This window comes from Protomyctophum bolini (assembly GCF_963924005.1).
Source record: "Protomyctophum bolini genome assembly, chromosome: 6".
NCBI classification, from domain to species: Eukaryota; Metazoa; Chordata; class Actinopteri; order Myctophiformes; family Myctophidae; genus Protomyctophum; species Protomyctophum bolini.
Genome location: NC_137867.1, coordinates 21,737,314 through 21,747,594, shown reverse-complemented (window position 1 = coordinate 21,747,594; position 10,281 = coordinate 21,737,314). Strand labels below are relative to the sequence as shown.

The window sequence follows — 10,281 nt, the reverse complement described above, 5'->3', positions numbered from 1 at the left end:
GTGCGTCGGAATGGGGGAGGAGTCGGAACGGGGGTGCGTCGGAATGCCGGTGTGTAACCGTGGTGGCCACTACATCAGACTGTCCCACCCACCCACCCACGACTCTGGTTCCTCCACCGCGTGTCACCGCAGCGCGGAACTAGACCATACATTTTTGGTCCAACCGGGCTCCTGTACTTACCCATCGCCCAACGAACAGTGCAGAGAAATAGAATCAGAATCGTTACAGCGATCGAATCGAACCACACAGGTGAAAAGAAAGTGTGTCTTTCTTGACCAACATTTGTTCGCGCATATAGCCACGCAAACACACATCAAGTACTATCGCAAGGATACGCGTTTTGTGTGAAAGTACGAATACGTTCTTTGTTGTCACAATTCACTAGTTTAACACTTGTTTGGGTAGCTCTTTGAGCTAACCAGCCACCGCAGCTAACACGGCTATTCACTGTTACTTTACTGCATTGTAATGCTAGGTACCATTGCACGTTGAAGCGTCAGGATTCTTGATTTTAGACGGCTATTCAAATGCAGTAATATATTACGACTTCATTCATATAAGGCTTAAGCAATATTGTGTCTTAACTGGAGTGGCTTGTATTAGACAAAGGTTTCAACTGGGGGCTTTTGTTTTCTGGCAGTATTTCAGGTATTGTCAGTTCAGTCGTTTCGTTGTTTCATTCAGATCAACTACCAGTAGCTATGGCATCGTCTGCAATGATCAACGTCCCCACCACCGCGTCCCGCTTCGCCTTGCTTCAGATCGACACCGAATCGGACTCGGACAGTTCTGATGTGGGAAAGACCACCGGCACCAGTAAAGCTGGTCGGGACTCTGGGAAGAGCCGGACGGGGAAGGCAGCAGGGAAAGTCGCTCAGAACAATGACAAGAAGAAAGACAAGAAGAAGAAGAAGAAAGAACAGCAACAGACTGAAGCAAATCAGGTTTGTGGGTGCCAAGAGAGGTGCATTCAATTAGATGTAGCAGTAGCACCATATTGCCCATTTTACATTCAACTGGTTGTATTGTCATATTGTAATTATTTTCTCTACCCTTCATTTGTTTCACTTCATAACTGAAACCATGTTGGGGGGCCCGGGGGGCCTTTCACACTGCTTTCTGCCTCTTTAAGACTGGTGACCCAGGACATTGGGTTAGATATCCAGAACAATTAAAGTTATAATCTGATACGATCAAGTAAATGCTTTTTCATCACATACACAACCTTATTGATACCTTTTATAGTATATAACTATGCTCGATACCTGACAACAACCTAATTGATTGGGATCACTGTCACCGTAATTGATGGGAGGCAGCTGACTAAAATCAGTGCAAGCTAAAGTAAATGGTGCATGTATAAAGCACTTTTATCGAAAGTGCTTTACATAGATTGTGCATGCACCCATTCACTGTTTCACACACGCATTCATACACCGATGGCGGAGGAAACTATGGCACCACAGGAGCAATTAGAGGTTCAGTGTCTTGCTCAAGGACACTTCAACACTAACTCCGGAGCCACTCTACCAGAGCCACTGCCACCCCTAAAGTGCCATCATACCTGTAGAAGTAACTAATCTAAAACATTGTGGTTGCTGCGCTGATGAAACAAGCATATCTGACTATCTCCGTTGAGGCAGATGGATTCTCAAGGTTGTAGTATTGGAAATAAAAAAATCCAATGGGATTTCGATGTAATCGAAACATGTAATGTTTTTGGTTTTTGTCAATCAGTTGCGAAGTCTGGCTTTCAAGAAGATCCCTCAGAAGTCATGTGCCCCACAACCCATGACTCTCCAGGCGGTAGCAAATGACCTTCTCAATCCTACAGCAGGGGACCAGACTGTACCCGCTGAAGGATGGCAGCAATGGAAACAGAGGGATGAGCAGGTAGGAAGATAAGGGGGAATGAGCACATGCTGAAATCTCCACTGTCTATGATTTAGGAGTGAAGTGTGAACATGTGTATAGGCTAGCAATGAGATTACGTTGTAGAAAGATCAAATTTGCCATGTCAAAAATTGGTAGTGGGCATTGATTGATTGAAATATTTGCAGAATTACAGTACATTTCAAGCACAAACTGTTAACTTTGACTGGAATTACAGTACATTTCAATTACAAACTGTTAACTTTGACTGGACGACCCAATTAAGCATTACACTTGTTTACAAGAGGGTCCACCTTGTTCAATTCATCAAAACACTTAGAGACATACAAACACTTCTATATACCGGTAGTCAAAGAACAGAACAGGAATTCATCATAAAGGAGGTAAAAGGGGAAAAGAAACATAAGCAGTGAGGGGGGGGGGGGGGGGGGGGGGGGGAGGGTGGGCGGTGGGGGGGATTCAGATTTTACGGGGGCCAGTTTCGAATTGCAGCCAGGACAGCTGCAATAGGGCTGTCCTACGGGCAAATGTTAACATAATGGTTGGGAATAAGATTCTTCCATAGCAGGTTTTGGAAATTGTTTAATCATAATTAACACTTAGTGTTGTACTGCTGTTGCTGCTCCAGCTGTAACAAGCTGCAATTGAACAGATAAAGAGAAACATGGATCTGATGTGTTTTCTTTCCTTGTCTCTGTGTTCCTTTACCCATCTGTAGATAACCAGTGAGCTGTATGAGGCAGACTTAGAAAAGGCCTTGATTCTCAGCCAACTTGACTTTGAACAACAGAAGAAAGAGGTACACCACAAACAAATACTTTACATATACTACCATGCTGTTTTTTATTTAATGTATCATACATAACGATACAGGAATTCCACACGACTTAATTTGGTGATTTGGTTGTCAGTAAAAGGATTTGATTTGATTTATTTATTAGATCCCCATTAGCTTACTGTGAATCACAGTAGTTACTCTTCCTGGCGTCTCAAGACAGCACACCAGATTAGACACATGTGCTCACCATCTTTATTTTAGGCCAGAAGTTGTTAATTACCTCTCCATCGGGAGAGTGAGACAACAAACGTAAAGCTTATAGATTGTAGCTCTAAGCAATGTCAGTTTCCCCATGAATATGCTGAATCAATAATCCAATATACATGTGGAGCCTAGGGGTGCAACGGTTTTCAACCGAAAACCGAACCGTTCGGTTCCACATACACGGTTCAATGCGCTCTAATGAACCGCGCTATTTCGGTTTGCATTAATTCATTTATTACAGCTGCGAAGAATGTATTTCTCGGTCACACACTGGCCTACTTAGAAGTCTAGCACTCTATCGGTCACACACCGTCCTACTAAGAAGTCTAGCACTCTTTCGGTCACAGAAGTGTAGCACTCTGTCGGCCCACCCCCTACATACACACACACACACACACACACACAGAGAGAGAGACGGCATGATGAGGAGAATCCAGCACTCGTCTTTAAACGTCGTTCTTGGAATAATTATTGATCGTCATACACAGAGACGCACACAGCGGAGTAACCTCGCGCCAACAGGCTTCTAAGCACGGTCGTTGTAAGTTTGTTCAGATCTGATTCTGCATCTGCACTCGCTGTTTGAGTGCTAATTAAGAGGGAGAGTGAGAGCATAAACAACCCGCAGCAGGACATTCATTCCGTCAGAAAAGTACCAACAAAATACTCCCATGTCCAATCCATGACTGTAGATAGAAGCCCTTCTTCTAATAATATAAGCATAATATCCTTAAATCCTCATGTAGACTTATTGTAAACTTTTGTAGGCTATTTTTCTGAGACACGACGCATTCACTGTGAATGACTCCCCTCCCAGGAGGCACTCTCCTCTCCTCTTTCCTGCATGTGCTTAATGCCCCGTGTGAGCGCATAGGTGCATTTATTTCCCCTTGAAAATAATGATAAGGCACATTAAAATAGCAATATAAGGTATTTTTCCCCCTTTAGGCAGAAATGCCTAATAAAATAATATATGCTAAAAAAAGAGAAGAAAAGAAAATGCTATAAATAAACTTTTTTGAGTGGTGCAAGCCACTGCCTGGCTGGCTGGCTGGGTATGAGCATGAAAACAGCGTGGTTGTTTTTCACCACCTGTGCACAACCTAACACACACGCACATTATTAACTGTATATATGATGATTTCGTGTGTGCCAGTACAGTGACACTAGTACAGTACAGTACAGTAGAGGGTACAGTAGGGCGCGTTCCTGGGGATCACTTCACAAGGGGGTATTTTTTTTTACTGTACCGAAACCGAACCGAAACCGTGGCCCCCATACCGAGGTTCGAACCGAACCGTGGTCTAACTGAACCGTTGCACCCCTAGTGGAGCCATCTTGTTCATTTCATGGCATGTGCTGAATCTGATTTGATTAACTTCAGATACTGCACGAGTCATGCTCAGTCAGTTAAGCATAAATGACTGGCTAATTGAAATCGAGTCGCATTGTCTAAGGAAATTACCATTTGCTGTATGTTTCATTGATGCCAATACCTCAATTGAAGCAAGGTCATGCAAAAGAAAATTAAATGCAGTTCTAGACCTTTTTTTTAAGCTATTATTTATTTCCCAGGACTTCCTGTGCTGTAATCTACAGCTGAGTTTTGTATGGCACTTATGTTGCCCTCTAGTGTTGGGCTGAAGACATGGGAAGTTGACACTTAAGCATTATCTTTAATATATTTGTCTTTTCTATTTACAGGGCATCACAGACACTGTCTCCCCTAAGTCTCGAGGGGGAAAGAAGGAAAAGAAGAAGAACCAGCAGGGAAAAGAGAAGAAGACTGTCTCTCTGCAGGATTTTCAGGCAGAAGGAAGTGTTGTTGGTGAGAGAAAAGTAGAGAAAGTGTTGTGGGATGTAGTCAGTAGAATGATGGCTTCTTCCTTTGTGATCCTTAATCTACATTCTATTATCACCTGCACCTGTACACGGTAGAGTCTCTCTGAGAGTAAAATGTACAGAGGATGTTACTGTGTACTTTCAGTTTCTGACTAATCCAAAACAACATTCATAATGAAATTTATTGTTCTATATTTTGACTTTGAATGAACAGTATAACCACATACTTAATCCTCTGTATTTGCAGAAAATCAAGCTAAGAAGGAGAAAGAGGTGAGACATGCCGAACATTCCCATTCCTAAATCCAGAAATTGTTTTAGACTAGAGTAACCTTTATCAAGCTCGCTCTATAGAGCGTACCAAAATCTCCTTGAGGGGGCGTCAACATACAGTATGTGTCACGTGGTAGCGGCCTCGCCGGCCACCATACTTGTTGGCTTGTCTGGTTTGTTTACATTGAGCGACTATCCGTTGTGCTTGTATAAGTTATTTTTTTAAACTGACCTCACAATGGTGCAGACTTGCTCAGTAAATAAGTGCCACAGCAGGTCACGTCGAGGGAATGAGCTAGAAAACGGAATTAGATTTTCAGCTTTCCGGCAAGTTAAGTTTTTAACTTAGCCATAACCATATAAGGAGTCCCCAAAGCAGCTATATGTCCAAATATGGAGTGTGTTGCATCAATCACAAACAAATCACTCAGCTCCATATATGGGCACAAAGGGGACACACATGGACACACACACACAGACAGACAGACATGATCTGCTAGGTCTCATAGTAAGTGCTCACTGCGTTCGCAATCACTGCGTTCGCAACAAAAACATACCACCGTCACTCTATTCTGAGTGATGTGGGCTAGAGTTTAAAGCCAACAAGAATGGCGCCGCTAGCTTTTCAGACACCTCCCCCCTCTTGGTGACGTACAACTTTTTACACCCTATATAAACTGTATATTTTATTAAGATTGGTTGAGTTGTCATATTTACATAACATGTTGTCACTGCTAACACCACTGCTAACATTACACCATACAGGAATCTAGTGCAGCTAATATAGCATTAGGTGTGGCGCAGGAGGATCGGTTCTTCAATAAGCTGGAGGATGATGTCAATCGCATCATCCAACGGGAAAAGAGACGTGAGCAATATGTCAACAGCCAGGGTCAAGAGGTCAACACCTCCACAGAACATGAACCGGTGAGATGGACTGATGGGGTCACAGCTGTTAAGTGAGCAGTGTCACCGGACATTGAATAGTATCGCTGTGGTCCGTGCCTTGTAGTATGATAAAGAATGTATTTACCAGCTGATTGAGATTTTTGGTTTTGTTCGTTTTCAAGTATTGCAAAAGTAACCAGGCGAGTAACTTTACTAATTACTTACATATTGCTTTGCCTAAGTTATGTTTTGAAAGCAGTAACTATAACTAGTTACTAACTTAAAGTAACAATAGGCATAACAAGGGTTATTATTTGGGACATGGATCATGGTGGAGATCTGTGCTCCACTGTGTGCAAAGGTTGTGATTTATCTTTCTCAAAATTCCAGGCTGTTAAAGGTGTGCTATTAACCTTTTAATTATTTCTAAAAGCAGCTCTTAATTTCCTGCCTTTTTACACCCCACCCCGCTCGCAGGACCCTCGGACAGAACAGTTGAAGTACGATCTGGAGAAGAAAGACCAGGAGATTGATAAACTAAAGAAGACCATCTCACAGTGGGAGGTCAGTGGTCTTAAGCAACAGTTGCCTGATCGTCCATTGTTGAATCGCATTGTTGAATTAGCCATTTTTTGCCAATTTTAACAACACATTCAGACATTTCCAATTATAGACACCTATAGACTCCTCTCTACATCGAAAAAAGGTTTACTGTTGGTCAGTACCCGTCTCATATTATATTGTGATGAGTTAACATGGGCTGTCCTCATTGAGGCATTTTTCTATAGCCTGCTTCACTTTAGGAAAAACAATAGTTTAAGGGTGTCTGAGAGGGAGAATTTATACACTGTATTTTGGAGTGTGCAAAACTAATTCTAAACCTTTTGTCCTGCTTCCTTTTCTCTGCAGATGAAATACAAGGAAGTAAAAGCAAGAAATTCTCAGCTCCTTAAGATGCTGCAGCAGGGGGAGAGTGAGTTGAATATCGGCAACTTAAACACCCAGTTTGATTGATCTGGTATTGATCTCTTATTCTCTTCTAACGTGCTCTCCTCCATTGTGTTCTCCTTCACCAGTGAAAGATAAAGCAGAGATCCTTCTACAGGTTGATGAGCTTTTAAATATCAAAGAGGAACTGTCATCACAGGTCTGTGATATATGTGCACACACATTGAACACCTCACCGTTGCATCCAACTATAACTACCAGTCATTTGTATTATGGGTTAATCGGAATCAGATCATGTGACTGTATGATTTGTCTCATTTAGGTATCATTACTGCACGCTGCCCTGGAACAAGAAAAGTCTAAAGTTAAAGGCCTCCAGTCAGAACAGCCAAAGCATCAGGTAAGATTGTCCTTGGGGCTAAAGGTGTGTGTGGAAGGGAGGTCGAAGGTGAGAGACTACTTTGCAATTTGGACTCGGCAAGCCAAATTATGTGTATGAGACATTGTACAAGTGCTTGCGTGCGTGCGTGCATGCGTGTGAAGTAATGTGTGTGTTCCTTCCTCTAGAAAAGAGAGATGTCTAAACCAGTAGAGAGCAGAAGGGACAGGGCCATGGTAACAACTATAGCTATTGTAGACGCAGCACAAACTATTAAAGGACCACTTTTCAACCTACCTTCATATAATTGGTCCTCACTAATGATAAAATACTACAATTTCTGTCTACTCTGTGTCTCATGCTGTGGGCAGTTCAGAAACCTGTCCACCAGTGACATCATCGAATGGGAATCCAAGCTAATAGAAACTGCAGGCTTTCTATTCCTGAAAAGTTGCAATGCGAAAATGGAGCCATCGTTCCTACGATAATGCAAATCTAAATATTTTTCCAAAAAAATCTTGTTTAAAGATAAATCTGCCTAATGATGATGTCACTGGTGGACGAGTTTCTGAACTGTCCACAGCCCTCCTATGAGACACAGAGTAGAAAAATATATCATGAACATTAGTGAGGACCAATTATATGAAGATAGGTTGAAAAGTGGTGAAGTGGTCAGTGGTCACTATTGGGTGACTTCATTTGAAATAAAAATATGATGCATAGGGCTGTGAATCTTTTGGTATCCCATGATTTGATTCAATTCTGGGTGATTATTCGATTTAAAATCGATTCAAAACTAAATCGATTCTCGATTCAAAATGATTCCCAATCGATTTGATTCCTTTTAATTTTAACCACTTCTGTACTAAAACAAAAATGGATTCTGATTTGATTCAAAACAATTGCCAAAACGTTGCAGTGAAAATCGATATAACTTGATGTTCAATCATTACGCCTACATGCTGATCCTTTATGACTGATGTCAATCTCGACTTTCCCGAATCTGTTTACCTTTGCAACTGAGTTCAAAGAAATCCAGTCAGATGGGGTGAGGAGGAAGAACGAGAGGGTTCCAATCAAGTGTTGCTCTAGATATGAATTAATAATCACATCGCAGCCCAATGCCCTTCCAGCGTCACCAGGATTTCCATACATGTGTCGCCAGTTAGGCTCTGTCCCAGCCTTACTCATCTGCGAAGAGAAAAGCCTGGTCACAGCCTAAGGCAGAGACGCTATCGGCGGAAGTGTCGGTCTGGAACATCCGTCAGATGTATTTCCCCTGGATACGATATTTTTCAGACCAATCACTTGTTTCATTCACTGAGAATGTAAACTGATTTGTAAAGCATCGCCATTTCCTCCAGCAGTACTTCCGCCTCAAAAAATGATGCCGTTTACAGCGTAGGTCTTGCCCAGTGGTCCCCGGTGATCAGATTAGTGAACCAATAGGATCCACCGCCTGTTTTCGACCGGCACCCGCCCCACTAGACCAGAAAGCACACGGACTGGGCCAGGCTAGGAAGGCACTAAAAGCAAGGAGCAAGTGTAATGGCGGATTACCCTTCGAACGATGCAAGTTGGAATTGCATGCCCCACCCAGTATTATGTCTGTAATGTGTCCCTTTTATGCCCATATATGGAGTCTATGCAGATGTCAGAACAGGCCAGCTCCATATATGGAGATATAGGGGTGATCAGGTCCAGAGCCCGGGTAGTGGCTTTTGTGCTGGTTCTCGTCAACAGTGTATCCGACGACTCGACGACTGTGGTGGTGGGGAACGCGTGTGTTCCTTACCACGGGGCGAACGGTTCTCTAATTATGTGGATTACAGACGTACATAGTCATACACGCGCACGCGTACGTACAGACACTTGGGTGCATTTATAGAAATATCAATTTCAGATTAATAGCATCCCATTGGTTCATTTTGGAGCGCAAGACCGCTGTGATTTTTCTCTATGTTGTGATGCAGTTAATTCATGCTTCGTCGTACGGCAGTGCCGAAAATAGCTGATCTACAAGCTCACAACGACATTTATGCATTGGCTATTTTTGGCACGCGATACCTTGTAATAAATAGGACTTAAACGGTTTTCTGGAGCAGAATGTGATTGATACAGTTTTGGGTGAGATCCTGGTGGTGATGTTTGGGCTGCTTCATTGTATGCTGGGAGGCTGGTGACTTGTCCTTTCAATTCTATATGATGCAATTCTTCATAACGTGTTGTCATCCCTGGTCTTCTCTGACTGGCAGGGAAACAAGAAGGGGAAGAAGGGTTCAGAGTCGGATCTATGAAGATTCCAGCAGGAGGATGCAGTGACTGCAAAAATATGTTAATGTAACTGAACAAACAAATGAAGAAAAAAAAGTTGATTTTCTTATGGGAAGAACCCACCCCGATTTGCTTTTTTTATGTTTCTCCCAACTTTGTCAACACTATGCATGCCCCCTCAAAACCTACACACACACACACACACACACACACACACACACACACAAAAGACTAACTCGCCCGACTTGGTGGGATGTATTGCACAGCAGAATAATAAGAGGCTTTACAAATCCTTCATAAGTGTTGAACCATGGTTTTGGTTTCCAGTGCTGCTGTTTTTAGGTGAAGTGGTGACACTTTATCTCCAGCACTGTTCATGTTCAGTTTAAAGCACGCTGTGTATCCCTTTCCCCGTTCTGATGCCAAAATGACATGTAACTTTTTGATTGTTCTGTTTTTCTTTATCTCACTGTAAAGTAGGCTAAATAAACTACTTTTCCAGTGGAAGTTAAGTGTGAGGCTTTAGTTTCCAACATTCTATCATATCAATCTATCTTGTGGATTTCGTATAATTTGTACATGTTCATTTTATTTGCATTAAGATTATTTTTCTGCTTCACTCTTCTTTTTTTGGGTTTGTTTTATCTTTTGTAATTCCCATGCATTTCTAGTGTGTAGCTGGCTACCATATGTCGGTTGTCAAACGTTTTAATTTCAAGGACCCACGTCACCGCAGTAGGT

The 10,281-nt window shown here is 42.4% G+C and overlaps 1 protein-coding gene across 3 annotated transcripts; it reads left to right on the top strand.

The window, feature by feature from the left end:
• Positions 1 to 190: 190 nt before the first annotated feature.
• On the top strand, positions 191 to 10,051 carry gkap1 (G kinase anchoring protein 1). 3 transcript variants are annotated; one of them, XM_080765114.1, is made up of 12 exons: positions 191 to 261; positions 686 to 945; positions 1,739 to 1,894; positions 2,613 to 2,693; positions 4,641 to 4,764; positions 5,026 to 5,051; positions 5,817 to 5,978; positions 6,417 to 6,503; positions 6,849 to 6,912; positions 7,016 to 7,086; positions 7,210 to 7,287; positions 9,522 to 10,051. In XM_080765114.1, the coding sequence occupies exons 2-12, from the start codon at positions 703 to 705 to the stop codon at positions 9,561 to 9,563; spliced, it is 1,134 nt and encodes a 377-aa protein (XP_080621240.1). In that variant the 5' UTR covers positions 191 to 261; positions 686 to 702; the 3' UTR covers positions 9,564 to 10,051. The 3 variants fall into 3 exon arrangements, with proteins under 3 accessions (XP_080621240.1, XP_080621241.1, XP_080621239.1); XM_080765115.1 differs by having other exon boundaries at positions 196 to 250; XM_080765113.1 differs by having other exon boundaries at positions 199 to 351.
• The last annotated feature ends 230 nt before the right edge of the window (positions 10,052 to 10,281 follow it).